The 19884-nt window shown below is 37.5% G+C and overlaps 1 protein-coding gene across 1 annotated transcript in view; it reads left to right on the forward strand.

The window, feature by feature from the left end:
- The window catches only part of sirt7 (sirtuin 7), a 34947-nt gene extending 19149 nt beyond the window's left edge, over positions 1–15798 (forward strand). The window contains exons 5-10 of the mRNA XM_060844493.1: positions 207–279; positions 3923–4021; positions 6771–7007; positions 9159–9239; positions 10787–10893; positions 12525–15798. Of these exons, the coding sequence (XP_060700476.1) occupies positions 207–279; positions 3923–4021; positions 6771–7007; positions 9159–9239; positions 10787–10893; positions 12525–12693 (766 nt within the window). The 3' untranslated portion in view covers positions 12694–15798. The remainder of the gene's footprint in view (positions 1–206; positions 280–3922; positions 4022–6770; positions 7008–9158; positions 9240–10786; positions 10894–12524) is intronic.
- The last annotated feature ends 4086 nt before the right edge of the window (positions 15799–19884 follow it).

The raw sequence follows: 19884 nt of genomic DNA on the forward strand, positions 1-19884 counted from the left end.
ATGTGGTGGAGGCAGGATCAGTTAAGTTTTCTGAAGGGAGTTGGTTTATTATCTGAAGAGGAAAACAAAAATGCAGGGCTGTGGGCTAAAGGCAGGGAATGGCATGAGGTGATTGCCCTACAGAGAGCCAGCACAAACACAACAGGCTGAATGTGTAACTCTATTATTTAGTCTGCTGAAGTATATGTTGTTTATTTGTGGTAAAGCACAGCAGATCTCAGTGAGGCAGAGCCCACCCTGACTCATATGTGCATCACTCAACTTTATAAAGAAAAACTGGTAAGAACTAGAATTTTTTTTCTCTTTTATTGTATTACAATGACTGATTCTCACTTCATACACGGTTGGGGAAAATAAAAACAAATTGCTGTTGAAACTCAACAGGTCTGACAGCATCTGTGGGGAGAAAGCAGAGTTAACTTTCAAATCTGGTGATTCTTCATCAGAAGTGCCAGATGCTACCAGACCTACTGAGTTTCACCAGAAATTTCTGTTTGGTTTCATGTCTCCAGCATCCGCAGTTCTTTGTTTTATTTTGTGGATTTAAAGAAAAGCAATGTGAACGATAAGCTCTCCTGCAAACCACAGCAAAATAAACTGAAGAAATGATGGCGACTGTTAAATGCATTTCAGGTCAGGGAAGTTCATCATAGGATGATTGGAATGATACCACACAGAAGGAAGCCATCCGATCCTAAATGCTTTTTTCTGTCAATTTGAAAGCGTTATCCAATTAGTCCCCCCCCCCCCCCCCCCCCCCCCGCTTTCCTCAAGGCCTAGTAATTTTATCCAGTTCCTGATTGAAATTTACTATTGAATCCACATCTTCAAAAGTGCACTCTACATCACAATAACTTGCGTGAAAAGAAAATGTTTTTATATAGAGGTACAGTAACTAGCAAATATGCTGTGTGTTAGTTACCAACACTTTTGATATAGAAAGTAGTTTCTCCCTATTCACTAAATGCAAATCCTTTTGAGTATCAATATTAAATCTCCCATTTTTTTTTCAGTTTCAGGTTTAGCTTTTCCTAGGGAACTGAAATCTTTCATTTTTGATACGATTCTGGTGAATCTCCTCTGATCCCTTTCATGTAAAGTGTGGTGCACAGAATTGGCCAGTAACTCTATTTGATTACTGCAGAATTGTAGGTTTCTCTGACCTTGCGCCTCCTTTAAAATTGTACTATTTAGTTTAGCTTGCTACTTCTATTTATTCATAGGATGTGGGTACCATGAGCAAAGTTAGCATTTATTTCTAACACTAATTGACAATGAGAACATGATCTACCTTTTTTGACAACTGAGTGGCTTGCTAACCCATTCCAGGAGTAGTTAAGAGTCAACTACATTCCTATCTGAAGACACAAGTAAGGATGCTAAATCTCCTTTGCTAAAGGAGACCAGTAAACCAGGTGGACTTTTCAGCAACAAAAACAGAAATTACTGGAGAGACTCGCACTGGCAACATCTGGAAGTTCTGATGAAGATTTGCCAGACTTGAAATGTTAACTCTGTTTTCTCTCCAAAGATGCTGCCACACCTACTGAGTTTCTCCAGCAATTTATGTTTTGGTTTCGGATCTCCACATCTGCTGTTCTTTGTTTTAGTTTAGGGCTTTTCAGCAGTGTGGCAGTTACATGGTCACCATAAATGATCTAACTTTTTATTTCAACTTTTTTTTAAACTCACTGGTTTTGAATTCATTAATCCAGGCCTCCAAATTTCTAGTTCAGTAGCAATCATTATGTTAACATTCCAAATGCCTCCCCTCATTCTTCTTCCCAACAAAATAAATTACTCCAGACTTCTTAAAACTTTGTTAAATTTTGTTTGCCATCTGTCCATTTCATCAGCATGTCTTCCTGAATTCATTTGCAATCATTCGTCTATTATTAGTCCTTTTCCTTGCTTTGTGTCTTCTCTGAAACTTTCAGATTTTGTTCAGTACAACATTTCCAAGTTCAGGTCATTCCAAAAGAACATTGATTCCAGTGCTGACTTTGAGGCAGCACCACTGCATACTTCCTGGCAATTTGTAAAATAACCATATGCCACTACTCTGTTTTCTGATCCCGTGCCATTTTCTATCCCTTCAGCCACCTACCCCATTATTTTTCTGCAACGTTTGCTATGTATGGTACATTCTTCAAACTTTTGTGACAATCCATTTGCATAACCTATACCTACCTTTATCAAAAAACTTGGTCATATGAGTCAGCTATTCTTTTTGCTATCCTTCTCAGCCAATTTATCCTTTCCTTAATGCAAGACAGTGTTCAAAGTGAGTCAAGAATTGACATGTAGCCCCCATGCTCTTCAATCAGTTCTACAAGCTCAGTTAATTCAATGAAATGCACACTTTTTACTCATTGATCTAGACCTGCAAACATAGGTCAGACCAGAGGTTTGGAATGAGCCATTTGCACTTTTTTATCCTAAATCAAATCTACAAAATTGGCTTGTACAGATGGATTTGTATTAAATGCAGTTTATTGGAAATGCAGAATGCATTGTGCTTATGTAAATCATTTGTGTTTCCTGATTTTTCCTGTCTTATGTACCTGTGCTGTCATAGAGGAAATCATGTGGGTGCCCTGATTGTAAATATTTGTATATTATCTTAATTATCATGAATCCTTGCAGGTACCATGAAAAAAGTCTTTTCTGAAATTAAATTCTCGATAAAAGATTGACCTATGTTGAACAAATGTCAGCAAGTTTTAATTCTCTCGCAATGGAAAATCCTAATCATTTCTGTGTTCAGGGACAACTTTGGATGAAATTCAAATCATGCAATTAAAATTCCCTTGAGCCCACTGTAAAACTTTCCTTGCTGGCATATGTAGAACTAGAAGAGAATAAAGAAACTTCCTCAAATATAGCTGAACAGAAATCAAGTACACCAAAATTTCTGTGCTGAAAATATCAAAACATGAGACAACCGTGTTATCCAGCTGAGATTAACATTGAAATAGGAATTAGAAAATTTAAAATAAAACACACACCGTTCTGGCCAGTAATTAGTGTCAAATGTAGGTGAAGACTTCACAGTAGCTATCGAAAACTGCAAATGTTAAACTAGTAAACCATTGGTTTTAATGATTCAACAGAGAATTATTAAATCCCTAAATTTCAACGTACTGAATTTCAATAGTGTATGTTATAGTTTAGGGTTTTTCTTCTCCTTTCTTTTGCAAGAAAGCCACTAACTATAAAGCACCAGTGGAGCCATGTAAAACAATGCCTTTATAGAAAGATACAACTGTGGGCGACTGTATGATTGCCCCTTTAATCCCTGTTTTGCATTATAGCAATTGAGTTCATGATCACAGTTAATTCACATTGTGTTTATATTGCTATGATCTACGGTCTCTTTCTTTCAATATGGCTCCTTTTAATTCAGTATAGAACAGTTAATTATAATTGTAGTTTAACTGCATCATTAAAATTAATTGACTACGTAGTGTAGTATTCACTTCCTCATAGGATAAAATCCATAATCCCAAAACTTTTCAAAGGAATAATTAAAATCTAAATTTTCTATTTTTCTCAGTTGGATGATTGCTATTTTGTATTTGCAGTACTTATAGTTTACTGAATCATTGTTCTCTCTCTTGACAAGCTCAAATCTAACTGATACATTTTCTGAAACAAGGGATCTTTATAAGGGAATGGTTCATCCATACCATTTCTATCTTGAGGAAATCCTGAGGGGAGAGGAAATGTCTCTTGGGTCACCATTCACTGTAAAGCAATTGGTTACATCCTGCCTTTTACAATTTCATTTTTATTAAAATGTGAAGAATTCAGATTAGCATTTAACTTTGTGCCTTTCACAAGGCTTTTCATTACCATATCAAAATGTTGAAAATTCAAAATCCTAGCTTAAGAAATATCCTTCTTGTGTTTCTCCCTCAAGGTGCATCATGTAGTGTCTCAGAATTGTGATGGATTACATTTACGTAGCAGTTTACCCAGGAAGGCACTTTCTGAACTACATGGAAATATGTATATAGAGGTAAGATAACACAGGAGCTGGCATGCAGCTTGAGTATGTTGCACCTATATTCATCTCATTATTGGAATGTCAGGATGTACCTATAAGTTATCATGTGAACCTGTTTTTGACAATTTGATTGTCTTTAGCCACTTTAAGATATTTGGTAACGTTGCACACAAATTGTTTTTCTGTTTCTCTTTTTGGCATCATTTAAAATGTTTCCCATTTGTAAGTTTTTTTTTTAAAACAAAAAGAAACCTCACAACAATGTCTTTGGAATTTCTTTTTCAATCAAAGTTTTCTTTCTTCTGAATGCAGTACCTCTGTACTTTTCTGATTCATACATGAATGATAACCACTTGATGAGGCACTACAAGATGGGCTGCAATTCAATGATGACCCTGCAGTAAGAAATCAAAATGGGAAGAAAGGGAAAATTTAATAGAATTATATTTTTCCCCAAAATATATCCTTGCCCAATGTTCATCTGTATGTACTACCAATATAGTTTCCAAATGGATACTGGGGCAGATCTTCGTAACCCAAGACCTGAAGCCAGTTGCTGTGCTATAATTGATGTGTTTAAGAGCATGTAATTGTGCAAGCTGGATTTAACTAAGGACCTTTCTGATCTATATAGCTCAGCTACTTAGTGAAAAAAATTATTTTGCCTTTGAGGCACAATTAAAACACTACAGTGCATAAGTTTGAAATATTCTGCCTTCCTTATTTTGTTTGCTCTTTTTCTTTGAAGAGGAAATCACAGGCAAAAATGTCTGGGCGTAACTCAAAGAACAATGCAAGAAAAGATTCATAATCTGAGTTAAACAATTGACTCAACTACCGACAGTTTCTAACATCGAGTTTTCCACATAGCAAACACAAATTAATTCAAAGTGGAAAAGAAAGAGAAGAATATTAACTGTTTAATCTGTTGGGCTGAATGGTACTTTCTGGAGGTTCTGCATGTCAGTAGTGCTCTGTTCTTTGATTTATGAAAATAAAAAGTTAAAGTGTAAAATTAATATCAAGAGAGATATTACAACTGCAGTAGTCTTTTTATTTGCCAACATTTTCTCCAGAGAGGGCTATCGATAATCATCATGGTTCAAAAAAAAAATGAAATGATGGAATTATATGTGGTGAAGCCTAATGAATTGTAACCAAGCCACGACTTGGAATATTGAATTGAATTGGGTTTATATCACAAGTATTCACATGAGTACAATGAAAAGTTTACAAGTTGGCACTATCTTAGATACAAGGGTATGTAGGTACAGAATCTTAGACACAAAGCAGTAAAATAAGGAAAACAAAGTTAAAAGTTTAAGCATTATAGTCCTTCTTACTAAAAATATAAAAGCAAAGAAACACATAAACAGTCTAACTCCACAGTCTATAAGCACCAGGCTGTGCTGGGCTCACACTCCTCACAAGGGTTTGACCTCCTCCTTGGCATCACTGGCACACTAAAGTTTTCTCACAACTGTCTGTCATTTTATAAATTAGTGGCCAGATTGTTTTAAGAACTGTGGCCTGTAAAATTAAAATAGTTTACAGATGAACATTAAATTAGTGCAAAAGTAGGCCACTCAGCCTTTCAAGAGTGCTCTGCCATTCAGCTGTTAGTGTTCCAGTGTCCCATATTCACATCTATTCCCAATAATGTTTGATTCCCTTGCCTAACAAGAATCTTATCTACTTTCAAGTTAAAAATATTAAATGAACCCCCCCCCCCACGACAAGTACTCCCTCCTGGGGCAGAAATTAGAAGTCATGCATTTCTCCAGGGGCATAAATATTCCCCTCATCTCTGTCCTAAAAGGACAACTAATACTTTGAAAACAGTGTCCCGCTTCTTCTTCCTTAAGATTAAACATTACGTTCACATCCACCTTGTGAAGACCATTCAGAATCTTTTAAACTCTAGTGAAAACAAACCCAGCCTATTGAATCTTTCCTCATAAGACAACTCCTTTTCCAGGTAACAATCCAGTCAACTACTCCAAATCATCTTCAATGCATTTACATCCTTCCCTAAATTTGGAGGACAAAACTGTGTGCAGTCTTTGTGATGTGGTCTCATCAACGCCCTGTGTAAGTGAAGCATGACATCGTTAGTTTTATGTTCCAGTCCTCTCATCATAAAGGTGACCGTCCCATTAACCTGCCTGATTACATGCTACACCTAGCTGCATACTAATCCTTTTTAACTTGTGCACTAGGACATCTAGATCCCTCTACATCTCAGAAGTTAGTGATCATTCTCCATTTAAGTAATACTCTGCTTTTTGATTCTTCCAGCCAAAGTGAACTTCACATTTTCCCACATTACACTCCTATCTGCCAGATTTGTGCCCATTCACTTTATCTGCATTAATCTGCATCCTTTTTGTGTCACCTTCACAGCAAATGTACTTAACTATCTTTGTGCAATTTGTAAATATAGACACCATGCATTCAATACCCTCAGCTAGATTATTAATATAAAATTGGAAAATGTTGAGGGCCCAGCACAGACCTCTGTGGGACCCCACTTGTCAAACCTGCCAATCTGAAACTGTGATCCATTTATGCATTCATCAGCCAGCCAATTCTATCTGTGCTGATGTGTTACTCCTGTACCATGACCTCCTGCCTTATACAATAACCTTCTATGTACTTTGTCAGCTTTTTATGTTTAGTTTTTATACTCCCACATATAATTACAGACATTAGTTAATTACTGTCAACATTTTACTTGATTATGCTGATGTGATTTTTGCAGGTATGCACATATTGCTCTCCTAACAGAGAATACATTCGTCTGTTCGATGTAACAGAACGCACATCATTGCACAAACACAATACTGGAAGAAAGTGCCACAAATGTAATAGTGAGCTGCGAGACACAATTGTGCACTTTGGGGAAAAGGGAACACTGGAACAGCCACTGAACTGGAAAGGAGCAGCTGAAGCAGCCAAGAAAGCGGATGTCATCATTTGTCTTGGATCCAGTTTAAAGGTTAAACAATGTTTCTCAGAAACTTCTTTTGTCACTTCAGATAATTAATGGACTTTGGTTGTATTTGAAATAGTCATGCCACACCTCATTGTACATTTTTGTGTAAATAAGAATTTCTAGCAACTCCTGTATAGACTAGAGAAGATAAGTAAAACTATCCATGAAGGACTATAGAATCCATAGTAATCTCCATGTAAGTAAAAATTATTGGGCTGTCAAAATAATAGTGAAGAAATACTATGTTAAAAAATTTAATTCTGAGAACAGTAGCTTTTGTAATTTAAAAATTTTAATTTGTTTTCTTTATTCATTCATGTGATGAGGATTGGCTAGACAGCATATATTGCGCATCCATAATTACCCTGGGGGCAGTTAAGAATCAACTACATTGCTGTGGGTCTGGGGTCACATGTAGGCCAGACTAGGTAACAATGGCAGTTCCTTCCTGAAAGGACATTAGTGAACCAGATGGGTTTTTCTAGCAATCAATGGTCATCATTAGACTCTTAATTCCAGAGTTTAAAAACATTGTATTCTAATTCCACAGTCTGCTTGGCAGAATTTGAACCCGGATTTCCAGAACATTACCTGGATCTCTGGATTAATAGTACAGCGATAATATGATTGGTCCATCACCTACCACAAACTCCATTGGTTGCAATAGTCCAAAATTCCATGAGTGTGGGGGCGGTTCCAATGGATTGGAAATATGCCAATGTAAACATCCTTATTCAAAAAGGGAGGGAGGCAGAAAGTAGGAAACTACAGATAAGTTATTTTAAATGGGAAATTGCTAGAATCCATTATTTAAGGATGAAATAAGAGGACATTTGGCAAGTCAAATGCTATTCATCACAGACAGCATGGTTTTATAAAAGGTAAAGCATGCTTGACTAATTTGTTAGAGTTCTTCAAAGATGTAAGAAGAAATTTGGATAATGGGGATCCTGTAGATGTGATGTATCTGGACTTCCTGAAGACATTTGTACAGTGCCACATAAAAGGTGAATCCATGTGGTAAGATCGTATTGGCTTAAGGGTACTTTATCAGTTTGAATAGAGGATTGCCTAATGGTTAGAAAGCAAAGAGTCAGGACAAATGGGTCTTTTTCTGGTCGGCAAGATGCAAGTAGTGACGTGCCACGGGGTTTGGTCCTCGGCTCCCAGCTGTTTGCAATCTACGTTAACAGACTTGGCTGTGGCGATAGAGAGTACTGGAGCCAAATTTGCAGATGGCCCTAAAATAGGTATGAACGTAAGATGTAATGAATAAATAAATTTACAAATGGATATGGACAAGTTAGATAAATTGGCCAAAATTTGGCATATAACGCCTAATATTGATAAGTGTGCGATATCCATTTTGGTCAGAGGAATACAAGGCAATTTATTGTCTAAATGGAGAAAAATTTCGGAGTGCTTTGATGCAGAGGGTTCTGGTTGTCCTTGTGCATGTGGGTTGCAGAAGATTGGTTAGCAGTTACAGCAGCTAATAAGACAAATGAATGTTGGCATTCATTGCTAAAGGAATAGAGAATAAAAGTAGGAAAGTGTTGCTGAAACTGTAAAAGGCATTAGTGAGATGGCATCTGGAATAATGCGTACAATTTTGATTTCTTTACTTGAGGGATGGAATTGCAATGGAGATGGATGTCACTGTTAAGGATTGCATGTGTGCCTTTATTTTTGGCACTTGCCATTTCCACATTAGGCTGGTTGCAGCTTGAAACTTTCTATGATGCTTCAACAGTATGCTAAACAAGAATCTGAGAATAGTGCCATATACTGTACCATGTCTCATGCTTCAACACTGCTTAACCTTGTGGCCCTCTGTGGACACCAACTTCCAGCGTATGCAAACTTCTAAGTGAGGAAAATAGCAGGCATCAAGTGTAATACCCTTTGGTGTTTTGTTTCAATGATATGTAATTGAGGAGAACAGCCATATTGGTGTCTGGCAGATAAGGCATGCTGCCTGTCAAAATGCTGACTCATTGTTGTTTAAAATTTCTTCTTGGTTCCATAAATATTTTCACACTTCTGTTATACGTCTTCCAGTCTGAATTATTAAACCTGAAATCTGAATTAAAATGCAAGCAAGTTTTATCATGCGGTTTTTCTGTTCTGAAATCTACACTTTCCTTATTACAGGTTCTTAAAAAGTATGCATGTCTTTGGTGCATGAGTAGGGTACCTCATAAAAGGCCAAAGCTGTACATAGTAAATCTACAGGTAAGCACTAGTTTATTCATCCTTGTGATTTAAAGCTCTCTGCAAGTAGATTTTGATTATGTTGGTGTGGAACTGGTCTCACTTATCAGACCAGATGAGCACAACAGTTTTTCATCCCTATAAAGAGTGTTAGCAAATCCAAGCTTTGATTTATTTTCTCTCTCTCTCTCTCCCTCCCTCTCCCCTCCAGATGCTACTAGACCTCCTGAGTATTTTCAACATTGTCTGTTTGTGTGTCATATCCCAATCCTTGTATTAAGCAGTATTATCTCTGTTTCTCTAACTACCTGTTAGATTAGTTTGTCATTTCAAAATTTCTTTTTTCAAAAACAGTCTTATGTAATCATATATTTATGTTTTTAAGACTGGTTAAGTGCTCACTTCCATAGCTAAAATTGTAAATTTAACTACCTCGAGTCATACAAGTGAAATTAATCCAATCAGTATAAAATTATATCACCTGTTCACATTTTAGTAATGAGTTAAAAAAGCAACTATATGGCCTAAGAATCTGTTCAAATTTTGACTTTAATTCATGTTGAATCTGTTATCTTAAGTTTTTTTTTGTGTTGAGGCAAAATAAAATTCAGTAGTTTGTGAGAAAGAAGCAAGCTTTGTGATTGATCTACCTTTGTATAAATTAAGTATAGTATCTTAAAATAATGTATTTATGTTTGAATCCACCCTGTTTTGTTTGTACACAGATTAATTTTGTGAATTATATTTAAATGCTTTTAACATTTCCAAATTGGCATGCACTGTTGTACTAATTGTGTACAAATCTCTGTGCTCAAAGCTTTATCCTTATTTGGTCCTGTACCTCGCCCTTCATTGTGCCTTTGGACTGACTGTCTGGCACTGTCCTGGATGAGTCAGGATTTCTTGTAATATTGGTAGATTGAAACCATCATGCTGAGTTCCAGCTATAATCATATGGTCTGAGTTCCCCAATTTTAACTATCTTGAAACGCCCAATTGTCCTAAATTAAATGATCTGTGAGTTACTGCCCTGCAATGCTGATATGAATTTCAAATCCCAAATCTCTTACCAATATCTTTTGTCACTCTCTGCTTTCTCATATGTCCTTATTCTGACTCCAACCTCACATAAACACCACACATGCAAATTCTAGCACCTGTGTCCTGTTCAGATAAAAATCTACTTACCTGTTACCCTTGCTCCTGTGGTTTCCATCTCTGTGTCCATTCAAAATCTTCCACAGTCGTGCTCATTTCTTTGCAATCTTTTGAGATCCTATGCCTAAGTCTAAGGTTGTGCTTCCCACTCTTCCAACTCTGGTCCACTGTATTTTGATGTCACCATCTGTTTTATCTTAGTAATTGTCTACTTGTTTTCACAGATATTCCTTCTAAGATTATTTGTCTTGCTCTATCCTACTTTTTTAATCAAACAGCACTTTTTTTTGTCTTCATGATCTGTTTCCTATTTCATCCAGACCAATAACTTTGAACACCTTTAGACATATTTCTATTTTTAAGACAGCAAATCAGTTTAAGCTGTAATTTGTTATGCTTTCCTTTAACAGTGGACACCAAAGGATGATGTTGCTACACTGAAAATCCATGCAAAATGTGATGATGTCATGCGATTGCTATTGAAAGAACTTCATTTGGAAATTCCACATTATGACAGGTATCACCTACTTATTTCATCTTGATACTTCTCTCGTCCCCTCTCATCTTCTTTTACCTCTTCCTCCATTTAAAGTTTTCCACCAATTTCTATGAACACTCCCTCAACAAAAGTCTCTCTCCTCCTCATTGTCTCAATCACAGCTAAGGCCCTCTCAAATGCCTGCCACATCTTCCTCACTACTTACAACCACTTTTGACCACTTTACGTTTTGTTTTCCCTGGAATAAATTCTTCATCCAAGTAATATACAGCTATACATTCAAGCTGTTTACTGCTGAGTCTTGGTCCAACACTTTCCATAAACTTTCTGTAGCTATACATCCAGTCAACCATTTTATAACTTTCACCTTTAAAGCCTTTTGTATTTGCTCATACCCTTATCATGTTCACTCATGAACACTCCCAATTTCCTTCCATCGATTCTTTCCATTGGCTGCAATCACATTAATCACGACAAAATCTTGCTGTCCCTGATTAATTTGCACACTATCGCTTCAAAATTATAAATGTGAGAATCTCACAAAGAAGTTTAAGACCAGCTGTTCAGCTGCTTGTACCACATCTATCATGTCGCTCCTCAAGCCAAACGTTCCCCTCACTATCTTTCTCTAGTTTCTTTGCTACTTCCTGTCTTCCCTTTCTGCAAAGTTAACTTTGCAAATGTTCTCTTGAGTGCATTATGTTGCTGACATCCTATACTAATTTCTAGCCTGTTTATGCATCTATCCATTAGTCTCGTACATCCATCCATCCCTTTTCTCATGTCCTATTGACCTTCATTCTTTCAAAATCAACATCATTACCTTTAATAGCAATTGAAAGCCTACACAAAATACATGTGCCTTTGGAAACAAATTTTGCATATCCAACCTAACTTTTTTTCCCAAAATCTTCCTTGTAACTCCATGTCTGATTTTTCCAATCTGCATCGGCCACATTTCCAATGAGTCATTTCTTTATACCCTTTGACAATCAACAAGCCATTCTCCTCCAAAACCTTTAACTCCATTAAACTCCATCAAGCTCGGTGCAACACCTACCTATCCAGTTGTAAGTAGACTTCAACTAGCAATAGGCTCCATCCCCACAATAGAATTCACAAGGCTTTATTTTTGGCTTCCACGCCGCCATCCTTGAATTGTGCTCCTTGGTGATATCTTCCAATGGCATGGGTAATCTTGCACATGAACACTGACAGCCTTCGGGTCTATCGATTATTTTTTTTATTTCCATACCTTTCCCAGCCACTGTCTCAGGTTGAAGCAGACTCTTTTCAATATCTCCATGATTGAGTTTTGTCATATCTGCTTCATCTCTTTTGCATCAGCCACATTTTTTTGATTGAAGCCCTCATCCATGCTCTCTTATGGAAAGGGAATTCAAGCAGAAAGGGTAAATTTGATTGCTTGTGGGAACAATCTCCCTTGCTTGAGGTCACTTAAACAACACAGACTGGAAGGTTAACATAGAATTGAGCATTATAATCCATTTGCCTGCTGTCTTTACTTGTTGAATTATTGAGGAAAAGATTTTATAATCTTGGTGATTTGTAGCTGCTGAGAATATATTGCAAATCTTTGTCCATTAATTTCTCAATGATTTTTACTGCAATGCCTGATTTTCTTCAAGGTCCAAAGATCCTATTTTCAGTCTAGCTACTCAGCTGAGACCGGGGGAAGAAGACAGTCATAGTCGTAAATTACTAACCAAGGACAGTCCAGAAGGGGTGGCTTCTACTGTCTCTGGTGGTTGGTATGGAAAAGGTTGTGCAAAAGGCAGAAGGAAGAAAAAAATCTAAACTGGGAATGCTGATTGTCATTGTTTACATTTTTCTGATTTTTATCTTTCCATCCTTCCCCATGCAAACTCTGTTACTTTGGGGAGGGAGCAGAGCGACTGGAGGATTTCTGCAAACCCTGATGCCAATACTATGTAATGCTGATTCAGGAGGCTGTGTGCTTGCCTGCATGACTAAAAGTTCCTTATTGCATATTAGGTTGATCCGGAATGTCATCTTTTCCCCTCTGGCCTGTGATTTGAGTTAGTCAAGTAATGAAGGGTCTCGATGCACTACACTGTTGACTGGGCTACTAAATTTCAAGCATTGGAAACATGGGCAAATTGATAGAACTTAATGTGATACTTGAGATTTGGCTATTGAATACAGTAAAAATATTCCTCTGATAAGCAGCTTTAGTAGCATTTACATTGAGGGATGGTTAATTGTCTTTGGCCAAAAGACATTGACAGACAACCAAATATGATTTAGGCCCACTGACTATCAGTGAAGAAAGTAGCATTTTCCTGAAGCACCCCATATTTATTGCAATATAGGAAGTAAAGCATTGTGTTTGTTTAAATTAATCGATCTTTCATCATCCATTTGCAGAGAAGTCTAAGTTCAAGGCACGTGTTATGGGTGTACATTAATAAATTCACTCTTCCCTACTTTCCTGCAGTGAAAGCACAAAACAATGAAATAAGCAGTTAACAGCAGTTTTCCATTCACTCTGCAGTTAAAAATTGCCTTTGTTCAAAGTTCAGTAGAAGCATTGCATCTACATTAGTAACCAGTGAATTTGTAAACCAGTGGACCTCACCCAAGAGCCAGTGAAAAACAGATTCATGTCATTGACATCAAATCTTGTAATCAAACACCAAAATGGTAGCTGTCTACTGATACAGCATTTCCTTGTACCAAATTTCAATTTTTAAAGTAATTTTCACTTTGTCAGAACAGTGTATTTGTCAGCCACTTTCCATCTTCAGTATTGGCATCAAGCAGATAAAGCAGAAAACCTCTCTGTAGCTCTGGTGGTGCTCCAAACTTCTTATGCTCCTAACTGAAATTTTGAAAAAGTTAGGGAAGCCACAGAAAATAAAGCTTTTGGATATATTTTGCACTAGGAGGTATTTCAATTTACAATACCATTTGTATGTCTTTGTTTACTTACTACATATTTTGACTACTTCTTGAAGAATTTTCCAACCACCTCTTCAATACCAGGGATCTTTCTAAATTGGTTGCTTTTCTAGATTTACTACTCTTGCTTGTTGGAGATCTTTTAATATGTTGTTTTACAGTTTATTTTAATACTGCAAGCTAGACTAACCGATGGATTGATCTTGAAATGATCTCACTATTACCCACACACTTAATTGCTACTTAGCAGGTGAGATGGCTCCACCCCAATATAATCCTTAATTTTCTCTATACCGTTTCCTAATGTACCCAAATCACATTGGTTTCAAACAAGATGGATTGTACTTATTCAACATGCAGAGCTCTAATTCTTAACGAGTAGAATTTTAAAAATAATATTAAATGTAAATAACTTCCTCAGGGGGTGGGTTGGGGGATGCAGATAGTGTATAGTCCTTGTATAAATGTTTTTAAAATTCTACCAGTATCTAATCTGTTGATAATTGGAGCACAGTTTTGAATGTGCAAAGACAGGGTCTTAGGTGAAATAATTTATCTGTATTATAGTGAGATGAGAATGCCGAGGGAAGACCGTTGTTGTAGATGTCATGTATATATCCTCGGGTGGCACGGTGGCTCAGTGATTAGCACTGCTGCCTCACAGTGGCAGGGGCCTGGGTTCAATTCCACCCTCGGGAGTGGGTGGAGTTTGCACATTCTCCCTGGGTCTGCGAGGGTTTTCTCCCACAGTTCAAAGTTGTACAGCTTAGGTGGATTGGCCATGCTAAATTACCCGTAGTGTCCAGGGTGTTTGGTCTAGGTGAATTAGCCAAGGGAATTGCAGGCTTTACAGGGAATAGGTAGGAGGTGGGTCTGGGTGGTGTTTGGAGAGGCGATGTGGTCTCGATTGGCATTCTGAGACAGATGTCATTAACTAAGTCTATTTCCAAAGGACCTTTTTCTTCTCAGCCTTCTAGATCAAAGAATGAATAAAGTGTTGTTTCAGGGTCAATTTTTTAGCCATCGGACAGTGCTGAATCTTATGGCTCGTTTTTAATACAACTTAAAACCATTTTAACATCAAACCATGTAAGACAACTACAAAACGGGTATTTTCTTTGTTGTAAACCTGCTTGTGTGTTGATATCTTGACAGGTAATGAATGAATTGAGAGTTAGTCTTCTGAAAGGAATTAAATGGTAAAAGAAAAGCAAAATACTGGAAATGTGAAATAAGGCGGTGGTTTTAATGTTGATATCTTGACAGTAGGTGAATGTATTGACTGTCGGTATCAGATTAAGGGGCAGATTCATGGCAGCATGTGAGGAGAGAAAATGTATATTTTGTTTAAAAGGTGCTGCTTTTTTTTCTGATTGAGTCTGGATTTTTTTTTCCCTCAAGCTAAAACATTCTGCAGTCACTAAAATCAGTCTTACATCTAATAATGTTGAGTTAATTAAGCCCAGTGATGACTTTTCAGGGTAAAGATTAAAAAAAACATTTTTGATTTGTGAGCACAGGGCTTAGACTTATAGTAGTATTTTTTAACAATCCTGAACACATGCTTTCTTTCAAATATTCTTCATGTTTTCTCATGTTATGCGATTTAAACTTGAAATTGTTCAGCTTTCTAGAAACAGCAGCTTATACTTTTAAACATGAAAAGGTGAGGTTCAAAAATGTGGTTGTAAATTTAATACCTGGGTTGTTCTCTACCTGTGTTACTGGTCATGTGATAGTCAAGGAATTACATTTTGGAGTGCTGTGTGCCAATGAGACATAAACAGAATTTTACATAATGGAATTATATAATGACATTTCACATTTCAGAAGCCAGAATTTGTCTTCATATTACTGGAAAATTAATGGGCATTGAGTCACTAGTACAGAACAACCCATCTGTGATTGCACTTTATTCGATATAACTTGTCAATTGTATTACAACAGAGCTGTAATTATTTTTTAAATAAACAGTCTTAAATGGAGAGCCTGCATTTTCTTGTTATTTTGTTATGTTATCACCAACAAAGAATCTACTCAAGCTGTGGAATCTGATAATGATATTTTCACCTCTCTCATATTAATGTGGTAGTAGGTTTGATTAATGGCTCCCTCGATAGGGATTTGTTCACATTGTGCACTCTGACAAGATTGATTATTGACAGGGTTCCTAACAGGGATCCTGCTTTAGATTATTCTAATTAACTAATCAATATAGCTAATTATTGACTGGAGCATTAAAGATGACCATAAATATTGACCTGTGTGTCAGTATAAGACCAGGATATAGAACCATAGACAACATAGTGACAGAAAATAAATTATTTATATCTATCTAGAGAAGGCAAGTATTTTGTAGGAAAGTGTTCACCCTTTAGTTGTGTAATGTTAAACTAAAAATTTTGTATTGTAAGGAAGAAACTTCAGGCAGAATAAACAGGTCAAAGGGCCTGTTTCCATACTGTAGGAAATTTGTCTGTCAATCTATCTATCTATCTATCTTGACTGAGAAACTATTATTTGATTCATTACGTTTGCAGTTTTCATGAACCTTACACCATTGGCTCTAATGGATTCGACTTATTTGACTTTCTGAGGAAACAGGCCCTTCGGCCCAACAAGCCCACACTGACCCTCTGAAGAGTAACCCACCCAAACCTATTCCCTAACCTATATTTACCCCTGACTAATGCACCTAACACTGTGGACAATTTAGCATGGCCAATTCACCTGCCCTGAACATTTTTGGATTTTGAAGGAGACCAATGCAGACTCCAAACAGACAGTCACCCAAGGTGGGATTTGAACCCAGGTCTCTGACGCTGGTGAGGCAGCAGTGCTGCCTGCTTAGCCACTGTGCTGCCCCATTAATAACCATGAAACTACTGGATTGTTTTTAAAATAAAAGTCTAGTTCACTAATATCCTACAGGAGGAAATTTGACATTTTTACCCAGTTTAACTGTAGACCTATAAAAATGCAATGGATTCTTTAACCATCTTTACGGGTGGCACGGTGGCACAGTGGTTAGCACTGCTGCCTCAGCGCCAGAGACCCGGATTCAATTCTCGACTCAGGCGACTATGTGGAGTTTGCACATTCTCCCCGTCTCTGCGTGGGTTTCCTCTGGATGCTCCGGTTTCCTCCCACAGTCCAAAGATGTGCAAGTTAGGTGAATTGGCCATGCTAAATTGCCCGTAGTGTTAGGTAAAGGGGTAAATGTAGGGGTATGGGTGGGTTGTGCTTCGGCGGGTCGGTGTGGACTTGTTTCCATACTGTAAGTAATCTAATCTTCTGAAATGACCAGCCAGGCAACTCAGTTGTATCAAACTGCTAAAGAAAATGCAGTATCAAAACAAAATAACCTAGCTAGTGAAAATGACAAAGATAACCATTTACAGTCAATCTTGTCAATTCTTCCTTCCTAACATCTGAGCTTTTGCTAAATGTTTAGGAGAGCAGTCTTGCAGATCAGCCAAATGGCTTTATGTGGGCATACTTGCTAAAACATACCCATTGACCAAATCCCATATTCCTCCATCATCACCGCTGTCTATGGCTTGTATTGCTGGCAGAGCAGACCCTCATAGTGTAATGGCATTGTTGTATTCATTCAGGAGGGAATGGCCTAAAGGGCCCTCATTATTGATAAAAGACAATTTTTTATAATGGTCAAAAATTCCTTTATTGAATAGGCTGAGGCTATTTTCCCTGGACATTGGAGGCTGATGGATGAACTTATAGAGGTTTATAAAATAATGAGGGGCATGGGTAGGATAATAGACAAAGTCTCTTCCCTGGGGTCGGGGGAGTCCAGAACTAGAGGGCATAGGTTTACAGTGAGAGGGGAAAGATATAAAAGGGACGTAATGGGCAACTGTTCCACACAGAGGCTGGTGTGTGTATGGGATGACCCACCAGAGAAAGTGAAATTTGCTTTCTCCTAGTACAATTACAGCACTTAAAAGGAATCTGAGTGGATATATCAATAGCAAAGGTTTAGAGGGATATGGGCCACGTGCTGGCAAATGGGTCTAGATTAGGTCAGGATAACTGGTTGGCATGAACGCGTTGCACCAAAGGTTCTGTTTCTGTGCTGTACATCTCTATGACTATATTTATGGGGCTGAAACCACTTTGAAATTAGAAGAGTGAATTGCATTGTTTTAGTATTGAAAACACCAGATTCTAGGATAGCTGAACTTCGCATTGCTGTACTTGGCAAGTTACAAAACCATGTAATGGCGATAAATTGTTTAGAATCGTTCATCAAAGATAATCATTCTGGAGGAATGTAAATTGCTCATAATTTAATCCACTTACAAAACATCCAGCGAACCTGTGGATCCAATTGGGCATGAAGCAAGCCATCGTGTGCAACCACTTTGCACTCTGACTGAGAAAAGAACTCCGCAGCCGTTATCAAATCTGACTAAATTATAAATCTGGAAACAAATTGTTATGATTGTGTTTGGATAACTGGTCAGTTGATGAGAGAGATCATGTGCACAGTGAACTAACCCTCTTTTGTATTTTAAGAAATTTATTTTCTCCTGGCAAGTCTGAACAGATCAGAAGAAGTAAGGTTAAGTGGCTATGCTCTCTGCTTTCATCGTCCATCCTACAAGCTTGAACCTTGCCTGTGTTTGGCAATTAGCACAGTAATTCCAAATTTCAAAGTAAAAGAAACTCTTATCAACAACTAAACCTCTTGCTGCAGAATCTGGAAACCTATCAAGCCCAGTTTGAAACCATTAACACATCAACCTTGGGATCTGTGTAGAACTGACCTTAGAGGATTTTTTAAAAAAAAGTTTAATCTATCCTCCCACTTCATAAATTACATGTGTATAAACTCTTGAAGGCATGTGTGCTTTTATTATTTTAATTATATTGGGAATTAAACATGTTAAATACTATTTTTAAAAACTTGTAAGGAATTCATACAGTGTGTGTCTTTTGCTGTTGCAGCGTGTTATTAGTCACTCCTGAAATGGTAAATATGTTCTCAGAACAGAACTGTTGCTGACAAATGAGGGGTGGATGGAACACACAGGTTCCTCTTAGGGCATGGGAGACGATGAAATCTCTCCAGTTACCATCTATCATCTTCCTTCAGGTGATGAATCAGAACTTTCTTACCACTTATTGCAAACACTGTTGGTTGTAAGGCGGAGAATATAAAGACTATGTGGAAGCCTCAAATCTTGTCAGTAGGTGGTCTGGTAGTATCAAACTTGTTAATTCCTATATAGCATGTTTGCTAGACTGGACCCATAGCAGGTGTTGAATGATCAAATACAAGAAAGAAATCCTGCTTGACCTTGTCCTCCTCAATCTACCTGTCATCCATGCATCTGTTCATGACCATGTTGATAAGTGTGACCACTAAGTAGTACAGCTGGGTGAGAAGTCCTGTTTTCACACTGAGAATATCCGCTATTTTGTGTGACACTACTGTACTAAATAGGATAGTGTCAGGATACACCTAGCACCTGGAAATGTGCATCCATAAGGACCATCAGGATAGAAAAATTGTATTCAACCATAATCCATTACCTCATGGAAGTGCATATTTCCCCCTCTATCTAGCATTATTGTCAAGCCAGGCACGAAGTCTGGTTCAATGAGAGGCACAGGACACAGTGCTAAAAGCAGCACCAGGCCCATCTAAAACTCAGTTGCCAACCTAGTTAACAACAACATGCATATGAGCTAAATTATCCCACAATAAACATCAAATCTTTTGCAGAAATCCAGTTGATAATAGATGTGTACAATTACACAACTAATTGGAGGAAGTTCTAAAAAGTCTCTATCATCATTGAAGGTTGGAGTGATTGTCAGCTGTTTCATAATTGACCCGCTCTCCCATAAGAAAAGGTCAGAAGTGGTGATGCTGTTGGTAGTTGCACAATGTTCTGTACCACTTGTGGCTCCTAAGATTTTGAACGAGTCCATGCCCATATGCAGCAAGACATGCCAATATTAGGTTTAGGATAAGTAGCATGTAAGAATTAAGTCACACAACTACCAACCAATGACTATCTCCAACAAGAGAAAAAA

This window comes from Hemiscyllium ocellatum, chromosome 25 (assembly GCF_020745735.1).
Source record: "Hemiscyllium ocellatum isolate sHemOce1 chromosome 25, sHemOce1.pat.X.cur, whole genome shotgun sequence".
NCBI lineage: Eukaryota > Metazoa > Chordata > Chondrichthyes > Orectolobiformes > Hemiscylliidae > Hemiscyllium > Hemiscyllium ocellatum.